Source organism: Anas acuta, chromosome 2 (assembly GCF_963932015.1).
Source record: "Anas acuta chromosome 2, bAnaAcu1.1, whole genome shotgun sequence".
Classification (NCBI taxonomy): domain Eukaryota; kingdom Metazoa; phylum Chordata; class Aves; order Anseriformes; family Anatidae; genus Anas; species Anas acuta.
Window position 1 is genome coordinate 146,230,476 of NC_088980.1, and position 25,948 is coordinate 146,256,423.

At 48.8% G+C, this 25,948-nt stretch overlaps 1 protein-coding gene across 7 annotated transcripts; it reads right to left on the minus strand.

The window, feature by feature from the left end:
• Positions 1–842: 842 nt before the first annotated feature.
• On the minus strand, positions 843–25,948 carry ZHX1 (zinc fingers and homeoboxes 1). 7 transcript variants are annotated; one of them, XR_011093194.1, is made up of 4 exons: positions 25,689–25,948; positions 25,107–25,212; positions 10,303–13,690; positions 843–1,218 (listed from the first exon to the last, which is right to left on the minus strand). XR_011093194.1 is itself a non-coding variant. In XM_068672589.1 (4 exons), exon 4 carries the CDS (start codon positions 13,471–13,473, stop codon positions 10,846–10,848), a length of 2,628 nt encoding a protein of 875 aa, XP_068528690.1. In that variant the 5' UTR covers positions 13,474–13,690; positions 17,179–17,413; positions 25,107–25,212; positions 25,689–25,948; the 3' UTR covers positions 4,324–10,845. The 7 variants fall into 7 exon arrangements, 2 of the variants coding, with proteins under 2 accessions (XP_068528690.1, XP_068528689.1); XR_011093193.1 differs by lacking the exon at positions 843–1,218 and adding an exon at positions 4,324–5,214; XR_011093190.1 differs by lacking the exon at positions 843–1,218 and adding an exon at positions 4,324–5,821.

A 25,948-nucleotide genomic window follows, 5' to 3' on the forward strand; every position in this document is an offset into this window, starting at 1 on the left:
CCCACTTGGAACAGGACTATTGCATTTCCCATTGCTCTGCTGAAGATCCTGGTCACGAGTCATCCTAATGGAAATTTAGAAAGATACCATAAAAAATACTTGAACTTAAGTGTCCTGTGCTTAGATGAATTAATTGCAGAACCGTGGAGTTATTCTGTTGGTATCATGGTCCAGTGTGCGTGCCAGGGTGGATGGTGCAGTATCTCAGTAACTTTTCCATTTGATTTCAGTTCTCGCCCAAGGCAGGATGGGGAACTTTTGAAATCTCTTTCAGAAGGCTTTCAGAACACAGAACATCCCAAATCTCCCTGCACTCTGCATTGTTGTGCTATGGGAAAAGGGGACACAGCAAAGTAAAGACTGATCCTAGAGCTTCTTTAAGATTTTAAGACTCAGACATGGCACTGCTTATTAACAGCTGCCCATCCTGCCTTAGGTTACCACCATACAGAAAGTGTATCGTGTTTTAAGTGGCCTGCAATGCTGTTTCCTCTCTGTGCCCTGCTGGCCCTTTCATCCAGGGAAACCCATTTCCTCCCACCAAACCACCATACAAGTTCAGAGAAGGTGAGCTGAGAAGTCGTCCTTGTGCTTCCCTAACCTGAAAATGGACTCATGAACCTGTGCCTACCAGAACAGCATTTGAGGCCAAACCACTGCTTGTATGGATAATTTGAAAGGTTTCATTCTAGCAGAGATGTGAGAAAGGGGTGGAGGATGCTTGTGTTCAAAATATGCTCAAAATATCTTCCACACCAGCATAGCTGTGACTGGAACTAGCATCAGCTGGTATAAATCCTTGGGTAGAAACTAAACGTTGGCAGGTAGATTTGACCAGAAAATGAGAGAGAATTGAGGTTTCTTTTGCTTCTAAGCTGTCCGTTTGGCAAACAAGCCCTCCTGAACATGGGAAACTGCTTAACAAGCAAGTCTGGAGGGAAGCAGGAGCTTGCTCCACGTGATGCTTCAGTCGTTTCATTACAAGCGTCAGGGTAGGCGAGCACAGTCAGAGCTTCTTGTATGTGCACAGCAAAACCATCTGTCTCCTCTCTGCATGCAGACTGGTGTGCTGAGCTCCTGCAGGACACGCAGAGGACACGGGAAGGAATCTGCAGAGGTTGGCACTGGTGTCTGAACAGCTACAAGCGTCTGCGCCTCTCCTCACACATGCTGGGCACGTGCTGCTGCTTCCCCACTCCTCCAGGACTGCCGGTCATGCTGCAAAACACAGGTCTGATGAGTACAGCACTAAAATCCAGCAGGACTGTTAAGAACAAATCTAAAAGAACAAAAAAAAAAAAAAAAGAAAGAAAGATGAGTAATCAAAGTGAAATGTGGCCCCCGCTCAAAGTAAAAGACAAAGTGCAAGGCGTTCCCAGGGGCAAACCCGAGAGCAGCCAGCTGGCTGCCAGCGTGGATTGCGGAGTCCTCCAGGGCTCAGGGTTTCAGCCGCCGGTGCCTCTGAGGATACCAACATGGTCTGCAGAGGCTCAGTGTTGCAACGAGCGTGCCTCTGCCTGGTAAATCAATGATAGGGGAGCAATTCCTGAGTGCCACGCAGGGGGCCTAGCGGCTGACTGCGTGCTTTGAGGCAGAAGTCCCAGGCGTAGCATCGCTTCTCTTCTTCCGTCCTTCCTTCCTTCCTTCCCTGGCTCTCCCTTTCTCCTGCCTCCCCTCAGACATTTAAAAAGCTCCTCGTGTCTTAGTTACCAGAATTAAAAAAGTGCAACTTAAGGAAATTCCTCTGCCTTGTCAGCACTGGAGGTTTGCTCAATTTCTCCTGCGAGACCCGAGTCATCGGCGCAGCTGCCAGTGCACAAATCCCTGCTGTATGTGAGCAAAGCTGTTTGCCTGAGCTTGAATGGCGTGGTTTGCTGTGGTGCTGTGAGCCTGGGCTTCACGTGGGAGAAAGCAGCTCTGCAAGAGGCAGCTCTGAGAGGGTTTGGAGGTACAGGAGCCTGAACTGGCACAGCTGCTCCGTGTATCCTCAAGGATAACAAGCCACAGATGAATCTCTTCCTCCAGGCAGACGAGGTCTTACCCCCCTGCCAGCCGAAACCACCAGCTCAGCGGGTGAAAATCAGGCCAGTGGCACCGACGGGCTCTGAGAAGTTGCAGTCGCCGAGTTCCTGCGCATCAGCCAAGCCGCTGGAGCTGCTGGCATGAGCCTGAGCCAGCTGTGGTGTGCTGGGACCCAGCTCCAGCCTCAGCGAGCTGGGGACGAGCTCGTGTGCTTCAGTTCGCCATCAGGGTGAGCCCGGAGGAAGCCCGGGCACGCAGGACAGCCCAGACGACGGGCAGGAATTTGTTCCGAGCTTTTTGGCCAGGAAAAGAAAACGCAGCATGGCAGGCAGAGCTCGTCTGAATCCCCACAGCCCTTCTTCTCCCAGCTCCCCAGCCTATTCCGAGGCGAAATTAATTCCAAAGAATTGCCCCCTGGGTTCTTCCAGACGCTGTGAAACACTTGTACCTTGAGGGGAGAGCAGTTTGCTTTTTTTTTTTTTTTTTTTTTTTATGGACAGTCATTACATGGGCTCTCCCCTGAAGACAAGATGAGGAGGAGCTCTTTATAGAGCTCTTCGTTTCCTGGCAGTGTCTCAAGGTGTCCTTGTCTCCCTCTGCTTATGGTCTCCTTGCTTTTATTGAGCCGCAAGTTCTTCACAGCAGCAGCCATCCTTCAGCTTCTTTGCACGGTGCCAAACAAGGGGATATTGCCCGTGATGGAAAAACAGCACTTCAGGTGAGCTCTAGAAGGTCGTAGGCTGGTTTGAGATGCAGCTGCAGGTCCCACGTGGCACCAAAGCCACCGCAGCGGGCGGCGTCAGGCCCAAAACTCATCCAGAAACCTGAGCTGACTGCCTGCAACGTTGCTGCCTTGCAGGAACAAAGAGAAATAAACCTAAAGAACGGGAAAACAACCAAGCAACCAAAAAGCTACATCAAAGAAATGCACAAAGGGCTTGGGGATTGCCCTCGAGTGCCCCTCACAACTCGTGGGCTTTCAGTCCCGCTCTCCTTGTCCGTCTGGAGGCTTCCACATGGGAACATCCAAAGTGTTTTTTTTGGGTTCTCTGGTGCAGCTTTTGCACAACTGGACAGGACCAGTCGCTCAGAGAATTACTGCCAGAGCTGACCCTTATTTTCACCCAAAGATACAAACCAGCTAAGTGAGACCACCAGTTTCTCCCCCTTTTCCCATCTTTTTTTTTTTTTTTCTTCTCCCAAATAAGTATTTTAAGGTAACGCACATCGGCACCGAGACTGCAAGGCGACACGGATGGGAAGGAGTTAGACACAACGCTCACAGCTCAGCGTTTTTGCACTGGAAACACGTAGTCAGAGCTTTCATTTTACACTACTCGAAGTGCAACAAGGCATTGAACAGCCCCAAAACGCCATCAGGACTTGAAATTATTAAAAATAGCCGAGTTTGGAGCCACTGCCAACGCAGCAACTGAAAAAAGGTAACTTTAAAAAAAAGGTGCTTGTGTGAAGCCTTTCCTGCCTCCCTCTGGAGCTGACCAAATCTCAAACATTTTTTCCCCCTCCTTTTTTTTTTTTTCACTGGACCGAGTGCAACTATTTGGGCAAACACCCAGCTGTGCTGACCGCTAGCGCTCGCCTCCAGGTCGCTGCTTGGGTTCAGGGCGTAGTTTTTCCGGGCTGACACGAGCCACAGCACAGGACCGGCTCTGTTGCCTTAAACCTGTCTTTTTCTTTCAGGGATCTGCGTGTGGGAGTGAAGCCAGGTCCTGTGGGGACAACAGGGTCCTGAACACCCCCGGCCATGACACAGCGGCTGGAGCAGGACACCGCAGGTAGCTGGGGAGGTGAGGGAGGCTGGTGGGAGGCTCCTGGAGCCTCCTGGGGCTGCCAGAGAGATTTGGGGCTCAACAAAACACCCACCTCAGCCACTGCCTGAGGAAAACACATTTTTAAACCAGCCCTGAGGTCACCCAGCGTGACATCCAGTTGACAGGGGCTTCAGCAGGGAGGCTCCTGCTCGCCCCTACTCCTCCCACCCCAAATATTTTCAGTGTGGTAATAAAGAGCATCTGCCTTAAGGAGAAAAGCCACGGGAACGTCCCTGCGGATAGGGCAGGATAGTTAGCAGCAAGCTGCTGCCCCGACCCCAACGTGAAGCTGCCCTGGTGCTGGCTCTCCAGCCAAGCCACTCCTCCACTTGTATCGCCTCCGAGGCATCAATGAAATTCGGTTTTGTGGAACACGAAAAAAAAAAAAGCACTCGGCCAGATCCGTTTCGTGACATTTTCAGGCAAACACAGTCTCTGGTTTCCACGCGGCCCTTGAAAAACACACACACTCAGTAAGGAGACGTTTATTCCATTATTTCTGGTTTCAAATTTTTTTGGTACAAAGTTTATTTTCAGAAGTCCCCACGTGATCCTTTCTTCTACCAGCTTCTTGTAGGATTTTTCTATCTCTGATTTATTTTCTTTATCTGTTGAAGCAAAAGCAGTAATTGCTACAGAAAGCAATAATGGCAATATTACAAATATTTTACAGCAGCATCCATTCATCTCTTTGCCTCAAAAAAATAACAAAAATAAATCCAAAGACGAGATCCATACCGCCGCAAAGGCTTAGGTTTGTAGTATCAAGAAGTATGCTGCGTTCCCATATATGAGTTGTACAAGTCCGGCACAACTTTCCAAGTTTGTGCAGAGCCTGATAAATAAGACACAGAAATATCAGTTACATTATACTGTTTCTAAGAACTTTTACTCTGTAAAATGTTTGGTCACTCCAAGCTATAAGCTTAATCACATATCAAAGAACACAGGCAGTAAAGCCCATCTTACTAGAACATAGAGGATTAGGCCAAACAAAATATAAGAGGACAAAATCTAGTGGTCACTGAAGCCTCTTCAGAAAAGGTCTAAAACAGAATGTTTCCATTATGTATCAGAATAAAAATGTACTGTATTAAAATTTGATTTTCTTTTTTTCCTTTTTTTTTTTTCTTTTTTAAAAGCTGTCTTTTAATCAGTCTTCTATTTACAGTGCAGAACTTCTGCCAACTGCAGTAGTTTTAACTTTGGCACAACACTAAGTTCCAATCCTTTTGAGTATTCAAGTCCTGTGTGTGTCCAAATATGTTCTTGGTTTCACGAAAAGTTTAGGGCCCATTCACAGTTAACCAGTTCTCTTGAACTTTTTCAAGAATTGCTTCCCCTTCACCACGCTGGGCAGCTACAAAGGAAAGACACTGTAAGCTATTGCATCACTCATCAGAAACGCTTCATTCTACACGAGAACAGCATCGCTGCTTCCGTTAACAACAGCACGTACGCCAGACATCACACAGACTGCTACATACCGGACACCTTCTAAAAACCTTGCTGGTCGTTAGTGAATCGTCTTCCTCATACTTCCAACACATTAACAACGCATTAACTTAGCTTCATTTCACATGTCAAACAGGACATTTAAATATATTGCAATATATTATAGGAAATTGCAAAGCTCCATCTTTTCTGTAAACGAAACCGACACCTGTTAACTCTCCTGTGCACGTGAAGAGCGGTACCTAGTGCCACATTTTCTGTACAATATAAAGCCTTCCCAGTAGGGCAACTCCTTTTAGTGCATTTCTGTACAAACGGTGAGCATACGTGCAGGTAACCAACTAGGCAGGATCGGGAACGCTCCCGTAAGCTGGGACTGGAGGCAAGGGGAACACGGCAAAATCAGAGCGGAGCGCTCGCGCTTGGTTGTTTCGTCTCCCAAGTGAAGACTTGGCAGCTTGAATCTTCTGTCATCCTAGCAGATTCGTTAGGGTAAGTTTCATGATAGGGATCTGGTATTGAATAAGCATAAGGAGACGCTTTGATCAACTGGGATACAAATATTACGTCTCAACACACTTTAAGGTATGCACAGTCCAATGCTCAGATGGTAACACTCTCTAAAATATTTTGGCAACCCGAAAGCCGTATTTATGCCACAGTACTCTAACCAGGATCAGCTACGTTATCCGCCACTGGAGTGCCACCTGCTCTAGAGTAAGGAACAAAACCCAAAAGGAAGACCTCACGCTTCCCCACGCGTGCCATTAGGGAGCGGAGGCAAGTACCATCGCTCACACAACGGAAACCCTTCAGAAACCAGCGCTGCCACCCAGCCAGCACGCTGCAAGGTGAAGATTCATCTCCCCTAATTCCAGACGTCTCTAAGATCGGTGTCTGCCTGCGAGCTGCCTGTAACAGCCGGCAGGGTTTGGGGCACAGTCCCTCTGACCAGCTGCAGGCGTTGGGGATGAGCAGCCTCACACTCAGCCAGACGAATCCCCCCTGAACTCAGGAAAAGTGCTACGGGATCCTCAGCCACCCCCCAACATTTTGAATGTTGTGGTAAGACTTTATTTTTTTTTCTACGAGTATCCACTGAAAAAGTGCAGATGCCCTTCACTGCAGCAGGAAAAAAAAAAAAAGACAAAAGAAAAGCTCAGACCATTAGGCTTGAAAATACTGTCAGCAAGCTGCCCGTGCTTCAGAAGCTCCCTTTTCACAAGTGGGACATTGACGCTGAAATTTCCACTATTCAGTGTGTACAAATAGCTCTGGAGAGGACTTTTCTTTTTTTTTTTAAACCTCACCAAACCTGCAGGCACTTGCCCCAGTGAGTTTGTGTCACACCAAACATCTTTATCCCAGTGCATCAGAAGCTTGACGGGGAATACGACAGGCAGAACCCGGCACTGCTCAGGGCAGGAACTGAGCCCTGCACTTGCCTGTCCCATCCCCGACACGATTATCCCAGGCGTTCCCAACAACTTCCAGCAGTTTTACTGCTCCCTCATCACTAATTCCTCATTCCTACCAAACGCAGGCAAAAGTATTTTCCAATAAATAATAAATTAAATCAAAGAAAAGTAACTACATTTCATTGCACTCTACTTTTGTGCCTTCGGGTGAGGGCGGGGATATTTACTAGCACAGAAGCTTAAGGGTTATCTTCTCTCCTTGGGAGATAGGAACACAGAGAGGAGGAGGTGGTGGAGGACACGGTTTGGGGCTGTCATATTTACAGGAGCAAACGCTGAGATCCAACTTGGATGCGCAGCGCCCTGTTAAGTGCAAAAGGAAAATGCTCCCCACCTTACAGCTTGGTTCCGCAGCAGCCAGACTTGTCAGAGTTACCGCTGTGCTTTCAATTCTGGGGAAGACACAGGAGGAGAGTGTCTGCAGCTTGGGGCTTTCTAGCTTATGGGACTGCATCAGGCTTTGAATCCCTTTGTATGGGCTCCAGAAATCCTCTCTCTGCTCCGAAGGAGAAGGGAGAGCATTCGCCTGCCTCAGAGCTCCTTGGTGGGCAGGCAGACAAGGGGCTTTCACCCCACGTCAGCAAGCCGTGCATTAGAGAAATTATTTCATGCCACACGTGGACATCGCGTGAGTTTCCTTACTGATGACCAAAGTTACAGCCAGAAACCATATTGCACATAACGCTGTGAAAAAACACTAGAAATGGAACTGGACAAGGTTCAGAAATGGAACGGCCCGGCTCACTGCAGGGTGTTACAGATAATTCACTGAATCTAGTCATGGGGTACCAGCTATCTTTCTTCTGCTTTCAGGTCAGAGCTGGGATTTCTGCGTGCTGCACACGAGTGACTGCAGCGCTTGTTCAGTGCTCGGAAGAGCACAACGTGCGGTGAAGCAGCATGATGCAGGGACAGCGAGCGCCTCGGCGGCTGTGACGCTGCCTGCCTTCAGCCTGGCTTTATCCGAATCCCAGAGACAACGTTAACCAGCACCAGATCAACCAGGTGATCAGATCTAAGATCAGATGAGATGAATCTGTGCTGACCCCCTGCCACCAGCACTTGGGGGCTGCCACGACCAGGGGCTACAGCCAAAGCAGAGCATCCCTCGGCCTCCAGCATGCCGCCAGCTCCTTCCAGTGCTCCTCCCACCAGCTCTGCTGCACCAGCCTCAGGTAAGCATCTCCCACAGTGCAAATACACCCGTGCTGTAAACGTGAAATAACCTGGACTCTTTTTTCCAACTAAAATAGCAGATTGTGAGTGGTGAGTGCATGCAGCCGGTGTTCTCAGGACTGAACCCACCCAGATTTTTCTCGTCCTTGGCACAACCGAAAGGTTGCATCTAGCCTAAAGGAAACGTGGGTACCCTGCACCTCTCGTTACCCGGCCCCCAGCACGTGGTTTAAATTTAAATTCTGTGTTCTGCAAAGAGATGAGACGGGCTGTGAATGCTGTTATAACAATATTATGCAACACGAGGAACTGTGATGTTTGCAGCAGTTAAAGATCTGGTCCAGCACACACCAGCCATCCTCTCTGACCATTTTACTCAAAGAAGACGTCCAATCCAACTATATTTAGTCTGATAAACAATGTGTTTCCTCTTCCTGCCTTTCTCAGACCAGATGTGCTAAGGCCTAACACTGTAGCTGAGTGTTAGTTAACAGAGCACTGCCAAAATGGAAACATTTCCCATTTAATCATACAATTAACTTGGATCTTTGTATTTTTTTTTTTTTTGCATCTTTTAAAGAAGGTTAGATTTAGTAATAAACTAAATGCTAACAAAAATGAAGATGCTTATAGAGGTTGCTTGGGTGTTTTTTTGTTTGTTTGTTTGTTTTTAAATGAATTCTGGCTCACCCTTAAGGTTGAAGGCAAGTCCAGAACTCGCTTGTTGGAGGCATATTCCCAAGGAGTTTAAGGATTTGCTTTAATATTTCTACAAACTTAAAAATAGCATCTCTTCCCCTACTAGCTCTGTCCTTTCCCACCCATCAAGCATTGATTTCTGACCCTGTGGTCCCAGTGGAGCTTGAAGCTAACGCAAATCTTTCCTTGATTTTGTGCTATCCCCAACAGCCTCACCCACACCATCACCTGCCAAGCCACAGCTCCCAACCTCCCGCAGCAGCCCGTGCTGGGGAGGAGGCCAGATCCTGACCTCTCTTACACCAGCTCACAGACATTTGTCAGACATTATTCCCCCTCTTGTTCTGACCCAGGTTTCAGCCACAGTCTGGCAGGAAAATCGCATTTAATATGAGCTCCTCTGCTTCGGAAAATCATCACTGAAAAGATTTCCTTGGTCTTTTGACAGTTATCACAACAAGGAAGAAAGAATAATTCTAGATTAGGTTCTTGGAGATGCGGAAACATCAGGACACATTTTCTCTATGCTAATCTTTCCCTCACAGGTCAACAGATGCAAATGCCTACAGAGAAGAGGTCGACAGATTTGGAAAGGAGATGGCTAGCATGCACTCTGTTAGTGTCCATGGAAAAGCAGACAACGCTACTTACAGCAGCACCAGTTCATTAGCATCTTTAGACACCTAAATATAAAGCAACTTACCCCTAAAAAATGCAGACTGACAGTGGTACGGACACAAACTACTCCTCCTTGGAATACCACTCCTCTACAATGCCAGGTATCTGCCTAACTTCTGTGAATTTGGCCCCCTGTTCTTTAGTTGGTTATCCAAACACTACGAAGACTTCATTGCCTCGAGACCATTTTTTCTTTTCTTTTCCTTTCTTTTCTTTAAATATAAACACTCATCCAAGATGCAGATGCTCCCTATCAGATTCGACTGCTTCTGGAGTTCAAGCAGATCGAACCATCCCTATAAATACGTGTGTTCACCCCGCAGCCCTAAGAGCGACCAGCACAGTGGCAAGCTCAATCCACGAGGCTGAATTTTAGCTTAAACTTGCACGTGAAACATTCAGCCAGGCTATCGCTAAAGAACAAGCAAGCACCGCTGTGTTTATCGTGCCTAACCATCTAAAAGCCACATAACTTCATTTCATTTGAGAATTATAAAGCAGGTCGTTGCCACAACTTACTTGAAACCCTTTCTTACTAGCACCTGAAGACGCTTTTCGCCTCTGTGTATTCTTACACGACTGTAAGCAACGCTGACCCAATGGAAACAGGCAGGTTCTGCCTTGTGTTCACCTTAAAATACAGTGTAAGATTTCAAGAAATTAGTCTTTTTAGCTAGAAACATAAATACTTTTCTTACCATTTTCCAACAAAGTAAAGAATGCATAAGCTAAAAATGAATGTTGCTATCAACTGCATCAAGTCTGTCAGGCATTTAAATTAAACTGATGTAGGATACACTGATTAAATTTAACGAAAAGCATCTTCTAGCATTAAACTCGTTCAGTTAGCTCATAATTATCAGCAAGAAACATTTCAGCACAAGCTCTGTAAACCCAAAACACTTTGAAGATACGCAAAAGGTGCAATATCGCCTCGTTTTCTTAAACCAAGCAATCCTCACCCCTAGGTTCATTGGTTCCTTTGTCACACTTTTCCCCTTCTCTTTTGTTTTGAATCCTTTCCTTAAGAAATAAACCCAGGCCTTGAAACCTTTCAGGTGAAGTGATGTTTGCAAAAACACATCCTAGGTTTTTGTATTTTCCTCCTTCGCGAGCAGGCAATGTTCTCCTACAACAACAAAAAAATACGTGTCTGTGGTGGTTTGTGGTTTTTTGGAATCAAACAACATAAGGCAATGAAATATTGAGAAGCAGTCATGTGAATGATGAACCTTCCCATCGGTAACACAGAAGAGGAGGAGCTGAACTGGAGCTGATTTGTAACCCCATGTCCTAGGCTGGGCCTGAGGATGTCCACCTCTGGTAGCAAGGAAGCAAACGCTGGCCGCCTGCACGGGTCGCATCTCGCCCGTGTTCTCCCGGGTGCAAGGGAGATGCTTTGCAGGTGCTTGCTAAAACCGAAGGCCAGAAAAAATGGTTCGGCTCTTCAGCATCAGATCAAACCTAATTCACAGGTTTTTGGCTCCCAGATCCCAAACCGTGCGTCAATCGGATTTGGAGAGTTTACGCTTAACATGTCGGGGCGGTTCCCACGTATCGCTATCGTCTGTTTCTTCCTCGTCTTCCTGATCTTCCAGCGTTTCGTCTTCCTCCTCGTTCTCCTCAAAGAGCTCTATCCCAAGTTCTAACCTCCTTTGCCTTTCTGCAAACCACTCTCGGACCTGCTCATACCCCATGTGCGATTTGGCTACCAGTTCATCGAGGTCTTGCTCGTTAAGGAATTTGTGCTTCATGTAGTAGTCCTTCAGGATCGCTGTTCCAGTTTTGAATTTTATCACCGACACGCCTCTGTCCCAGCAGTTTAACCTCTTGCTCCCCCGAGGCCTCCCTCGAGGCCTTCCTCTCCCCCTCCCTTTTGGTCTTCCTCTCCCTCTCTTCCTCGAGAAGCCCTGCCCGTTCAGGCTGCCCGCGTTGGCGCTCTGGTAGTAGTAATACCACTTCAGCCCACCGTTTTTCCAGGCGTAGCGAGTGTCGCCGAACCAGCTCACAATTTCTGACCTTGGGAGCCCCGTTTCCTCTGCCAGCTTGTTGTACTCTTGTGGGGATGGCCACTGAGTGCGAACAAAGGAACTTTTGAGCATGTGCAACTGCTCTGGGGATTTTTTGCCTATTTTGCTGGAAGCGGAGCCCCCCGATTTTGGTCCCGCTGCTCCGTCTCCCACGGATGTTTCTCCAGCCTCCTCTTTTGAGCTGCTGGCATTGCTCTCATTCACGTCGGCTCCCTCTTCCTTTAAGACATTCGACTTCCTTCTTTCTGTAAACCAGGCATCGATCTCCCTCCTGGTCAGTTTGGTTTGGGCTCTTAACCTGTTCATCTCCTCGTCTGTAAGGACAGGGTTATTAAGAAAACTCGCCTGGAGGACTTGCAGCTGTTCAGCTGTCTTCTCCTTGAACTTCTGCGGGGTGAAGTCGGGAAATGCACCCCACGAGGACTTGCTCTGGGGAGCGGCTCCCGTTGGGGACTCGTTCATTTCATCACTCGAGTCAATAACAATGGTGGCGCACGAATCGCTGTTGAGATGAATCCCGTGGTTATTCTTTGAGTTCCTCTGATTGTAGCGCGTGTCACTGAACCACTTCTTGATCTCTCCTTTAGTCAGGCCTGTTATTTTCATAAGCCGGCTAATTTCTGAATCTTGAGGGAACTGGTTCTTCAGGTAGCTGACTTTTAATTCTGCCAGCTGTTCCTTCGTTTTTTTGGCCCGCATGCCGAAGGAATCAGGATTCATTAGGGCGGTTTCGTTTTTGATCGGCTGAGGGGCAGGCACGGCAGCTACTTGCTTGGTTTCTGCCACGGGCTGAGCGGTGTGGATCTGACTCTTCTGCAGCTGGGTTTGGTTTGGGACTCCCGCTACAGTCAGAGCTATCGGGGCTGTCACCGGTAAGGTATTGGCACCTGCAACTTGAGTGAGAACAAGGCCTGGCTGACCGACTATTTGGCACGTCTGTAAAATCGAAGGTAGCCCATTGCTAGCGGCAGAAATGTGCGCTGGGATGACGGTGATCGTCTGCGGCACCGTGTGCACCGTGCCATTAAATTGCTTCCTCCTCGCTTCCTCCACTTCCTCTGGCGTCCAGCTCACACCATGCTTCAGACGCTGGGCAGAAAACCAGATTTTGATCTGCTCCTCCGTGTACTTCGCTTGAGTGGAGAGCACAGTGATTTCTGACATGGTTGGGTACGGGAATTTGTTGTAGGTGTTGAGCAAAAGAGGGTTGTTGTCCAGAGCGGTGTTGTAGGTTGGAATGCTATTTACAGGGATCAGGACTTTGGGGATCAGGTTGGAGTTCTGCGGAGCTGTAACAGCCGTGATGACCTGTGCCACCCCGGGCTGAAGCACCGGCGCTGGGGTCACCACCGTGCTTGTCACGTCTGCTGCGCTGCAAACGGCTGAGTGGCTCGCTTTGGACTCGGAAACGGCCGGCGGTGGCTTCTCTCCTGCTTCTTCCGAGTTTGGCTCATTTTCCGTTCCCTTTTCTTCGCCAGGAATGTCATCGATGACGTTGTGGAAAACAGCAATGCGTTTGGTTTCGCTTTTGTTTTTCATCATCTTCATAATGGGCGTCTTGCTAATGGAGATCCCTGACGAGGGGGCCTCGGCAGGGTCAGCCTGCTCGGCGTTTTCTTCTCTAACAAAGCTCCCATCGAAAGTGAGGTCGTTGACAGTCTGCTCGAAGATTGTCTGATTGTTACGCTTCACCATGGTCAGTTTAAAATTCTCCTCGCCGGGGTGGTACTTCAGATTGTGTTCTGAGAGCGCGTCGTATCTTTTGGTAAGGAAATTGCATTCCACGCAAACGTAGGACGAATTCAGCACGACGTTGGGATGTTCCGAATCCACGTGGAAAGTAAACATGTTGAGATCGGGAGTCTGAAAAGTACAGTATTTACACTCGTAGCCGCCTTCGACTTTACTGGCGTTCTTCTGATTGTCTGAATCCACGCACTCGTGCGCGTCCTCCTCACTCGTGGCGCTCTCTGCCGCGGGGTTGTTCTCTGCCGGCGCCGCTGCGGGCGGCCCTTCCTCCACGTCCGACACCGTCCCCAGGTCCGGATCCTGCTCGTTGGCTAAGACCATGCACGGCGTTGTTGATTTTCGTTTACTTGCCATGCCTGTTCCTGCGGATGCGATACGGACTGGTCAGCTACAGGCTTAGCTTCAAGCTCTTCTGGATCGGTAATAATGGCTTTTGGTGCTTCAAGTCAGTTCTGGTAACGTCTCAACATTTCTCCCGTTAGCAGCTTTTCTTGGGTAGTGCAATCGGATTAAAAAAAAGACAGTTGAGGATGAAATGTTGAGACACTGCTTTAAAGTCCACATCCACCACCTGTAGCAAAGAAGAGAGTGTAATTAGTTCGATTTAAAGGCTGACTTCTATTCTGCTACATAGCACGGCTTAAGGTAATTCAGCCCCTTAGGGTTCTGTCCACCACTGTTCACCCCTGAAACCAGCAGACCCATTCCAGGAAGAGATCCTCACAGCTAAGGCAAGAAGGACAAATTCCAACTCAATTATAGCTGGGCTACTGATTTCCCCTCTGTCTCCTTTCTAAAAAAGGCACGTTTAGCCTATTTTTCTGCTTCATTACACACAGAGGTACAAGCACGCACAGGGCCTTTCTCCCCAGTTTGAAATGAGGCAAAAAATGCCTTTTTAAGGCGCTCTGACAGACAAAAGATGAGTGTCCGTCCCTCCTAGCTCCCCAAATGTCATTCTTCAAGTGAAGGCCAATCCCAGACCAATAAAAGTTGATTGTTAACAAATGGCAATTAACTAAGATCTGTTTTCTTGGCTCTATGCATTAACGGGGACGTGATTGATTGTGTGAACTCCACGAGAGGAAAAAAAAAAAAAAAAAAGGCATTAAAAAGTGATATAGCAAGCAGAAGCCAAACAAAATTATGTATTTTCCATTCAGAATTCCTTGTTCACTTCTAAGAAAAACTAAAGAAGTACCAGCCCAATTTGAGGCCTGCATAAATTCAGAGAATAAATATGTTCTTAAATAGCACAGACTGGAGTGAGTTTTATCCCACTGGGACCACAACTAGGCTGTTGGAAACGATGCATGAACTTCTGCAGTGGGTTATACTCTCTGTAATAGTTTTCTTCTTGAAATAAAAGCAGGCGCTGATTTCTTGTACAAGAAATCCCACAGATACATGAGTCTGTAGACAGTGGAACATTATCTACTGCCCAGAGTTGTGGCATGCTCAAGTGCAAAAGGAACATCCAAGCAGCTGCTTCACAAGGTTTTTGGGGCATGTAACAGGTTAGAAACAGAAGGCCAGCTTGGATCTTGACAAAATCTTGAAAGAAGAGCAGTATAAAAGGAAGCAGTGCAGCTTAAGAAAACGAGAAGGAGAAAATAAATACTATTTCCCACAGTAGGGTAACACAGCCCTTTATTTTTGATTATGGGGCCAGCAGAGGCTGTGGCTAGGAAGGAAGGCAAATAATTCGTAACTTCACATTTTGTCTTTAGGCAAAAGACAAAATCGCTCATCCGTAGCTATCACACAGTGCTTTGAAACTGGGCCTTACTGCACTTTGCTGCAAAAATCCTCCCTGAGTGCTTGGAAGTGACCCTCTGAATCTCTCCGCACTGCTCCTCTGCCTACACCCGGAGCGTGCCGCCCAGGACGAGGGGCTCCTTATGCCAGGGGTACGGTTACACAGCATTAAGGACACTGCCAGCGCTCCATAAATCTCCGGTAATCATCATTCCAGGGTCATAATTATTTCATAGTGCTGGCGCTGAAGGGTGCCCTTCTTCGACAAGCCACCGCCAGCCATCTGTAAAATCGCAGAGAGGTGTAAAGGATATTTATTTTAAAGCATACACAAAGCGTGCGCTGCAGACCGTCTCGTTTATCTTCGCAGCGAGAAAGCCACGAAGCCCAGCTAAATGGATCCATTTGTCTCCCTGCCCGGAGGGACGAGAGGTAGGGAGAGCATCATTAACTGTGCCACTCCTCTGCGGGGCTGGAGGGCTCTTCACAAAAGACAGGCAACTGCCAAGACGAAACGTTGGGCAATTCTCCTGGGGAAGAGCTGGGTGGTATTACCTAATTTTTCTGCGATCTTGAGTAAAATTTCCGAGATGCCAGACATGCCAGTTGTCACAAGCTCCTCAGCAGCCAGCGGAGCTGGCTGGGGTTGCAGTTTGACACGACCGGAGGTGCAGCAGCACTCACTGTTCTCAAATCCCAGCAAAGCCAGATGTTTGCAGCCCTCCTTCCTCTACAAACCTTCCAGAAGCCGCGGTACCGGTTACTGATGGGATTGCTGCAGCTGCAGCACGCTGCCTGACCACGGTCTGTCAGTGTACCAGGGAATTACAACTCACGCTTGAGCAGTAGATCAAAGCAATCACGCACACCCCCAGTAGTTAACTTCCCCTGAAACACCTCTCCTGTTCTGCTTACGAGGATGCCGCTGCGACCTTCTCGTGGGTTTTGACTTCAGGAGGCTTTGCAGCATCCAGTTGCAGGAGGCTGACTCCACTGACAAGGAAGGAATGCAGGTTTGCGTGGGATAACTTGCTTTTTGACAAATCCACCTGTCTTAAAAATAAACTCTTGTTGTTCTCTAGGTGCTTACAGGCTCTTTTTAAAGCAAATTCTTCCTGTATTTTTCTGGGAACAACGATTCTGGGAACTGATCTGTAATTCCCTGCATGTTCTCCCCCTCATTTCAGACCAGGTTTTATGTTTGCCTGCCCCAACTCCCCTGAGACCACCCCTCATCCTCCACAAACTCCTAAAGACTGCCACTAGTGGCTCAGGGGTCGCTCTGGCTTGTCCCTTAAATACTTTTGAGTCAAATACAGGAGCAAAGATTAAGATATAAGGCAGAAATTCTGTACTCTGAGGGTGGTGAGGCCCTGGCACAGGCTGCCCAGAGAAGCTGTGGATGCCCCATCCCTGGAGGTGCTCAGGGCCAGGCTGGATGGGGCTTTGGGCAACCTGGGCTGGTGGGAGGTGTCCCTGCCCAGGGCAGGGGGCTGGAATTAAATGGTCTTCAAGGTCCCTTCCAACCCAACCCATTCTGTGATTCTGCAGTAGAAGAATCTGGAGGAAAAATTCCACGTAGCTGCACTTCATCTCTCAAGACATTCGCTACTACAACGCCCTTTTGTAATTTTACCTCAGATCTTCACACAAGTGACATTCCTAGCACAACCAGCCCACAAAACGGATATTTTCCCAGGGAAATAAAACCAAACTAAGTGCAGACACACCTTTTCAAAGGCCCTGGAGCTTATATTTTATCTCCGAGCACGCAACTGCTCAGGACTCTGCTCTTTAGAACATAAACAGTTCATAACACCAATTCATTAGTAATTTTATTAAGACAGGCTTACTCTCCAGAGTGGAATTCAACACTTAAAAGCTGTCTCTGTAGCAGATCTGGATACAGATTTATACGTTTCCTAAGTGCTGCCTCTTTGATTGAAGTTTCAGGAGGAAAAGAGATATGGCTGACAGCAGAAAGCAAGTCAAAGAACACATTTCTAAAGCTTTGCCCACCTCGTCCTTCCATGCCCCAAGGCAGGAGGAGCCGCTGCCACAAAAAATGAGACTACAGAAGGTGTTCTCCACGTGTTAAGGTGCTTTATGAAAAGCCATTTTTCCCTGCTTGCTGTATGACATTTCTGTCCAGCATGCAGGAAAAAGGGAGAAAAATGCAACAAAATCCCAAACTGAACGTAACTGGAAGGATGTGCCTAAGTGGAGTGGCTCAGGAGGGCATCGCTGCTCCTGACCCCAGAATTTTGAGCAAATCTTAATTTAAACCTAATTTTCCCTCACCTGCTCATCCAGGCAGCTCCACTTTACATGGGCAGCTCTTGATTTTTGGAGCTCGAGAGTGTTTAATTCAGGAGGTGAGCGCCCAGTGCTCACAGCACCTGACATCTCTTTAAAGGATCAGGCCTGGCCACGATCACCGATGCAAACGTTCACCTTAGCCAGCAAAACGGTGGCAGAGTTCAGAGATGGATTTCTTTTTGCATAGTTACAGCTCTGTTTTGTTTTGCCTGCTGTGCTGTTACACAGAAAAACGGGGAGGAAGAGGAAATAACATTATTGACCTGAAAAGATCGTGGAGCGCGTTTTGGGTTGAATAAACATTTAATTCAACCCCCAAAATGTTTGTTCCATATTGGCTTTTAAAAACCATAGCGGTAAAAATTGATTTCACTTCAGAAGCTGTTTATCAAAAAAAGTTTCTCCTTAAAACACCAAAACAAAAGGTTTTGTTCCCCCGGGATTTCCTCCCTTAAAACGAAAATCTGGCACAGGCACTGTTTCACAAAATGTTCCTTTCCACTTCCATTTTTTTTTAATTTTTTATTTTTTTTTCCCTAAGCTGAAAAAAAATCTGTGGAGACCTCAGCTTTCCCAGGCCCCAGCGCAGGGCTGGGAGTACAAAACCTTCCCTTCGCCTCGGGAGCTCAGTGTCCCCAGGCACCTCTCAGCTGCCGCAGCCCCGCAGATGGTCCCGCACCACGCGGGGTGACAACCCAGACGGAGGGAGGAGGAGAATCCATTTGCCAGCAGAGGTTTAAAGCAGGAGGAGCGACAGGCATGAAAGCCGGTGGAGAGCGGGTAACAAAATATCCTGCAAATCCTACCTTGGATACAAGGAGGTGGCGACAAACTCTGACTCATAATCCTGCCAGTTCCTTTGCTTTGAACAGCAGAAGGCATTTGTCAGACCTCGGGCTAGATCCTTGCCAAATTTCAAGCTGCAAGTCAGAATTTCAAACTGCAAGTCAAAAATGTGACTCCGGAGCTGACGTTTGATTGTTTTGAAGGTGCCTCCTGCTGTCACACATCGGCTTTACACCTGTAAGCTGAATTAAACCACAAAACCAAAGCAGAATTCACCTACAGCCTACTGGCAGACTCTCCTAGAACTGGGGAGATGAATTTTTTGGTCGATGCTTGCGATTTCTTTAGGACGTGCCCTGACCTGATCCAAGCAGCACAACCCTTGAGTTTCCCTCTCCGTATGCAGGGTGCTCGGTCCCTGCTGAGCTTCTGCCAGGAGCCAGGAGAGGCTCTGGGGCTGCTTTGGGTCTGTCTCCACCTCGCTGCTCTCGGCCTGCTCCTGGAGATCACTCACTGCTTGTGGGGCCAGCTGATGGAGGAGTAGCGGCACCTCCACACCAGCTGGGGACTGCAGGCAGCTGTCTGGAGAGGTCGAGGAGATCTGCTGGCAACTTTGAAGGAATTTCCGTCCCTGGAAGATTGCAAAACTCGGCAAGACCCAGACCAACCCGATCTCATTTCAAAGTTAACCTCGCTTTGAGCAGGAGGCAGGGCCAGATGACCTCCACAAGTCCCTTCTATTCCTTTTCCCCTTAGAATCTGGGGATGTTTCAGCTAAAAAGGAAGGCAGAAACACTCTCTGCAGGTCTCCACCACGTAGTAAAACAGCGCCGTGTACCCGGTTAACCTCTGCAGCCAGCAAAGCATTTCTATTTGCAGCAGTGCCCTGACCCCAGCCTCTTGCTGAGCTCCGTCCTGTGCTGCTTGGATGCTCCCACTGCTCAGACACAGGGGCTGAGAGAGCCACCGGGCCAGCACAAGCCCCCCAGCTCACGGTCAAACTTCACATTTGGCTTCTTTCACTTCACCAGCGCCGCCGGACGAGGAGCCCAGCGATGCCTGACGCCGCTCTGGGCTCACCTAAACACGGGGCTGCAAATTCAGATTCAAAGCTGCGAAGGTTTTACTTACTGAAAGCACAGAACGAGTGGCCAGCGGTGGCTAACCTTATAGGAAAGCATTCACTTTGTGAATGCTGCAGTGAGTGAAGACCAAAGATGTTTTCTGAATGACCTAAGGAGAGTCCTCCCCGAAAAGCAGGACGGTTTATTGTCTACGTAACATCTCCTTTGAAGGTTCAAGCATGAGCTCCACCAGGTTTAAGATCTCAAGACATGGATCTGCCACCACAGAAGCAACACATTTCATCTACTAAGCCTAAATACCGTATTTTGCCTCCTCTGTAGGTTTAAAAAAACACGGTCATGCTTGAAGGAATGCATTCTCAGATATTCTACGTATTTACAGTGCTTTAATTAATACCACAGACATGTTGTGCTGTTTAGGGGAATTTGCAATTACATTTTCATTTCCAACCAAACGCAGCCTGACACAAATTGGGAGTAACAGGAACTAATCATCTGGAAGCCGGGATATGCATCATTCGCCATTTTCTAAGAAAATGACAAAAATATAAAACCCCAGCAGTCTGAGAACGTGAGCGTTGAGGTAAAGGCCTGATCAAACAACACACACAACTATGATTTGTCCTTTTAACTCAGCAAAAGTCCGCGAACTGCCACGGTAGCAAATGAGGAGAAGGAGTTGGTATTTACAGAAGTTGCAGCTGAAGATTCAGATAAACCATTCGGATCGATGCTCCCTTCCTGCAGGTTCAAGCTGCGGTCACATCACCTACTTTAAACCCTTTTGATTTCTACCAGTCACCCCAGATCCCACCTATTTTGCACGTTTTCCAATCAACAAATTCGCTACATGATTTCTGGGGTAGAAGAGCCGGCCTGGTGAAGAGGAGCACGCCTGGTGCCATTATTAAATCGAATCAAAAGCGTCCAGGAGAAGCCCGGGGTGTGGTACTCACAGGGAATGTTTGCGAGCGGCCAAGTTCAGCAGAAGAGAATAGGCAGGCCTGGAAGCCCAGGGGAACGAGATGCATCTGTTGTTGTAGGCAGCCCCAGCAAAATGTTACAGCTTCACTAGCCTGGGGCATGATTCCCCCCTTCCCTTTTGACAGCCAAGTACAATATTAGCTTGCCTTTTCTTTTTTTTTTTTTATTATTATTTTTATTTCTTTTTGCCATCATCAGGCTGAGGCCGGCTGAGAATATTTTGTGTCTAGACTAATAAATGTTTGTGCGGATTTTGCAAGAGCAGCTTATGGGAACAGAATCCACTTTTTGTTTTCTGCTGGAGGAAAAAAAATAAAATAAAAATAAAGGAGGAGCATTGAAAGCAACCAAGCACCCCCGTGCATTTGTTTTAAATTGCATATTACGGTGCTGCTATTTTATGTGCAATCAATACATAATTTGGAAGAAAAAAATGCTTTTAAAATTCAGAGCTATCCCTGAGCAGCTAAGGTTCTCTTGGAAACTGAAGGAGGAGTCTGAAATTATTGTTCTTTTGTTTGCATCCCCCAGTGGGAAAGGCAGCACACAAGTAGAAACCACTGTGCTTTGAGGCGGCATGAATCATTAAGAATAAAGATCAGCCCCCCCCCCCATTTAAACATGAGATATTAAAACTGAATCTAGGACAAAGGTAAACTAAACAGACTCCTTCCTTCCCGGGCAGTCAGTGGGTTAAATCAAATATCAAAGGGGCAACATCAACCTTATCACTTCCTCTGCCGAAATTAAAAAAAAATAAAGGTAACTTCTATTTTGCCTGCCCTGACCCCAATCGCATTGCCTGAATGGGTGCAAACTGCTGGGATATGTGAGGGCCCAAGCCTACATTTTCCCTTTTTCATATTTGTTGGAGGAGGGCGGGGTATCTCCAGATGAAATGGCTGACCGAGCTTTTTATTTCCTCGCTTTGGGTGGAAATGACTGAATCTTTCCAGGCAGCGGAGCAGCGCTCGGCCAGCTCCCTCGGCCTCCCCGGCTGGGAAGAGCCCTGCCGGGAGCAGCCCGCATAACCCTCAGGTGCCAGCCCCATCAGGATGAGGTCCAGCAATGGGACGTTGGCTCCTCTAAGTGAGGATGCATCCTCTCGAAACACATACACAGAGATTTAAATGAGATATTCCCAAGAACACCTGCCTATTCTTTCAGCACGTGTGCAAAAGAGTAAATTCATTTGACTTCATTCCTCTTTTTCTCAACTCTCCCCTCCTTCCTCCAGAAGGAAACAAGCAAGCAATATTAGCAGGGCCTTCCTTTTCCCCTGGTGGAGTCCAAGAACTCAAGAATTGAGAAAAGCGACTTGTCAGGAATCAAGTTTAAAAAGAGTGTTTGTGGACTGCGAGGTAGAATACCCGAAGGTGTAATCAGAAACACAACTTTTCACTAAAAAAAGCTTCTTTCCATTGTAAATTATTCCAGTTAGTGAAATAACAAGTTAGTTCTCTGCTCAGCCACAGCCTCCTCCACCAAATTTAAGTAAAACCTGCAAAGAAGTCAAAGTTGTAAAACATTTGTCAGATGCAAGGGGCAGCGTTGCATGGGTTAGTATCACACTCGGATGCCCACAGCACCAACAGGTGCTTTCTTTCCAGAGGCACCAGGTCCTCCAAGAGTTCCCCGCACGAAGAACTGAAGAAGCTGCAGGCAGGGTGAGCCTTCCTCAGTCCTCATCCTCACAGCGAGGAGTACTGGGGACGGGGAGCTGTGTTTCGGCTTGCTTAGAAGCAGAAACCCCCCGAGTTTTCAGGCGGGCTCCGCTCAGCTCCCCTTGCGACTGCTGCTCGGGACACGACCCTGCCTTGCTCAGCACCCTCAACTCCAGCAGGTGCTGCTGCTGGCAGCTGCCCTATGCATACAAAAAAAAAAAAAAAAAAGAAACCAACACAGTATTTTCCTGCTTTTAAAGTATATCCCGAAGATTTTCTAGGAATTGTGACATTCTGCAGAAGCCCACAGCTGTAACTAAGGTTTGTGGGGTGTAGAGGGGCTGGAGGTTAAACAAGGCCAAGAAGAGCCACATCTCCTCCCCGGTTGTCTCCCCTGTACTCTTTTTAGGACATCCAACATTCCCAGATCTCGTTTTGTCCCAGTGACCAAACAGGAGCCTGGCACTCATGCACTCCGCCTTAAAACCTCTACAAACCGTGCGCCTAAGTCACAGCACTCATTATAAGCCGGCAGCTCTTTCTGGTCTCACAAACTATCTGTGGTTTGAGAGATGCTCTGAGGATTCAGGGTGCTGAACACCTGCAGCCTTTGCCAGAACCATGACAAAGTCCAGGAGCTCCCTGCTGGCTCCAAGGCTGGCTCCAGCAGCAGCTTCAAGCTGTGGGTCAAGAAGGCCAAGACACCCAACAAGAACCTACAACACCAAGTGGCTTTCTGGAACAGCTCCAAACACAACTGGAAGCCTGTTTTTTTTTTTGGAAGTGAGCTCTTCTGGACCTGCTAGGTGCAAGCAGAAGTCAAACTTTCAAAGTGTGTTTGCATCATTAAGCTCTCCATGATCTATCTCCAAGGTCTTTTAAGAGCTAGTAGCAACGTGTTCAGAGTTCTTGCCTGTTTTTCCCTTCACGTTCTCCCACAACAGCAGCCATGCACTCCCTTTGGGCTGACTTCCAGAGCTGGGTAGAAAGGATCCCCTGGAAGCAGAGATGCTGCTTTATGCAACACCTTGCAGCTCGCCGCACTCTGAAGGGTACACGAAAAGAGGTGAGGGGTCCTGGTGTGGTTCCTTCCAGCTCTCAGAAAGACAAGAGAACTGGAAATGAACCATCAGCCAAAGGGAGGCACGGCGCAGCGTTATGAAATGCCATCTGGCTGCTACAGGATAAGGAAATGAGGCATTTTTGGTGGCTCCCACCTCCACAGAAAAAGAAACAACTGTTTATGCAGCAGAGTGGTTGGAGTATTTCAGGAGGCCCTGAGCTACCCCAAAAACCAAGAACGAAACCACAAACCAAACCGAACCCAAACCAAACTAACATGATGGACTGCAATCAAAGATGAAAATCAGAATTAATACTACCAATGACAATAAAGATGTTGAAAACTTGAGTCATCGCATCCCTTGTGTAGACTGCAGGAGGAATCACCTTTAGTGCCTGATGTGACAGTGTCAGAAAGTTAATTAATAACACCACAAAACTGGATTCCTATGAGCATACACTCGGCAAAGGTGAGACAACCGACAGCCGGACTTGAACATTGATACTGGTACCTGACTGGGAAATAGCGAGGAAACAAAGGGAGGAGGGGAAACGGTGCTATCCTGAAAATTGCATCAATGTTTACAAGTCACCGGCAACTCCGAGGCAAACCATCTCGGGCATTTATGGATCAGTGACCTCACGTCTCTGGCACAGGACGGAGAGGGAATACCGACCGTGAGTTCACAGAAGGGCACAGCGCGTCCAGGCCCTCCTGCACTCAGCCAAATGTGGTCAGAACGTCCCCTCCCCTCATCACCCCAAAACTTATCATGGAGGACTTCTATTAAACAGACCCCAAAGAGCTCGTTCTGTCAATTTTGCAACAGGCTGAGGATTTCTGAAAATTAGAGAGGCTAATTTCATAATATAAAAACACTGCATCTGGCACGGGGGAATTCTCAGCTAGACTTCAGCCTTGAGACACAAAGAGAAACTGACCATAGAAATAGAGATTGGCCATAGCTCAGCCACAAGCGAGTATGCCTCGGTTATATTTATTATGTGCAAACAGAACTAGAAAAACAGTTTACACTGACTTGCTGCTTTAGAAGTTAGTTCCATAAAGATGGAAGAAATTCTCAACTCAAACTTGAAGAAAGCATCAGACTTCAAAACCAGTCGTAGATCTTTGAAGTAAGACTGTTATGAATTCAGAAGTCACATCCAAACAAAAAGATCATTTATGTTAATGGTAACTAGATAAAAAAAATTAATCCTGTCCCTCAGGCTTTATAAGTGACTGGGGGAAAAACAGCTCAAGGATAGTAATAAGCCTAAGTGAAACACCACAAACTGCTAAGGGAAGCAAAAGACCCAAGGAAACAGCCTCTTTGGTACATTAGGAACAAAAGGAACCCTAACAACAGCACAAAGTCCATCACTTGACAGAAATTCTTCAGCGTGGAGAAATTTACAAAAGGCAGAACAGTTCAAAAGCCAGCTCTAACAGGCTCCAAGGACACATGGACACGCAGCGATAAACATCGTCTTTCCCAATAATAACCAGCAGAGATAAATGACAACAATTACGGCTAGCAAACGGAGCGCTGGATGCAGCTGAAGCAGGCACAGGTCATCGAGGGCTTGGCAAGAGAAGAGAGAGCCCAGGAGAGCCACAAGAAGCATTAAAGGAGTGGGAAAGCCTCACAAAGAGAATGCGTGCCCTACCTCCAAGTGTTATGTCCCAAACTTGTTTTTGTTAAACAAGCACAGTGCACAGGTGCTTTACCGAAATGCAAAGGGCTTTTTGGCTGAGGAAAGCTAGGAGGACTGCCAGCCTGAAGTTAGCAGTCACCTCGGTTAGAAAAAATGGCACCTCCTTCTAACGAGCTCCGGGGAACCCAATTAACAGCGTAACTGGAAGAGGCTGCCTTGCTGGCAATGTTTAAAGATGGTAACAAATGGGTTTTCTACATGATGTCTGCTTGTTCGGGGAGGTTTGGACTTACGGCTTATGGTATTTGGGTCCTGGGCTTTGCCTCATACAGGTTGTTCTCCACAGCTGGACCAGGTTCCTCAGAGCACCCACCAGCTCCTCGTGCGTGAAACCCCTCTGAGCAAACACCACCACAGCACAGGCTGCTGCTTCACACCAGCAGCGCAGCTTTCCAAACTCCCCTCTCCTCTCCCCCTCCAGCGGGCTGCTCGTCCTCACCTCAGCACTTCCACAACAAAGCCCCCTCTGCACGGATCGCCGCGCACTTTGACAGCCCCAAGGCGCTCTCTGCGGCGCCTGTCCCGGCTGGGACCGCCACCTCAGCCTTGACTCACCCTTCAACGAAGCCAAACTCCTCCGTCAAGCCTGACGGGGAGCCCCAGCACCTACCGGGCAGCGCTGACAGCCGCAGCCTCTCCGCTCCCTCAGCGCCCCGCCGCCGCCTCCATTAGGCGCCTCGCCCCGCCGGGTGCCGATCTCCAGCGCCGCGCAGCACCTGGGGGACAGCCGGGCGTCAGGGCGGCCCCCGGCACCCCAAAAACCCCCGGCAGGGCTGGGGACATGGCCCCGCTCCCCTCCCACCGCCACACCGAGCGTGTGTGTGTATATAGAGGGGGGGGGGGGAGCCCGGTCTCGGCTGGCTCCGTCCCGTTTCAAGGCACGGAAAGCGAAGTTGCTCGCCCTGCCCGTGTGCCCCCCATCCCCCCGGCTCTGTCACAGCCTCGTTTATCCCCCCCCGGGGGCCGCCAGACAATGAGGAGGAGGAGGGCGACGAGGCGGGGCGCCGCCGCCCCACCGCGCCCCGTTCCCCCCTCACGGAGCCGGGGAAGGGGTGCTCGCAGCCGCCCCCTCTCCTCAGGGCCGGCCGGGGGAGCGCCTCGCCTTCTCCCCGGGGGTCTCCCGTGGCCGCTTGGGGTCGCCCCCCGCAGCCGCCTCGCCCCCCTCTCCTCTCCTCTCAGCCCCGCCGCCTGCCTCCTCCTCCGCCGCCGCCATTTTGCGTCTCCGGGAGTCGTCCGCTGCCGGCGGGGCGGGCGCTGAGCCGCCGCCGAGTCCCAGCTCCGCCGGCCGCCCGGGCCCTCGCCTCGCCGCCCGCGGCGCCCACTCGCATCCTCCCGGCGCCTCGCAGCCTCCCCCCCCCTCCCCGGGAGGCTTTGAGAGCCGGGGAGGGCCGGGCAGCGGCGGGCCGCGGTGCCTCAGCCTCCCCCGGCAGGGAGCGGGGCGGAGCCGCTCCG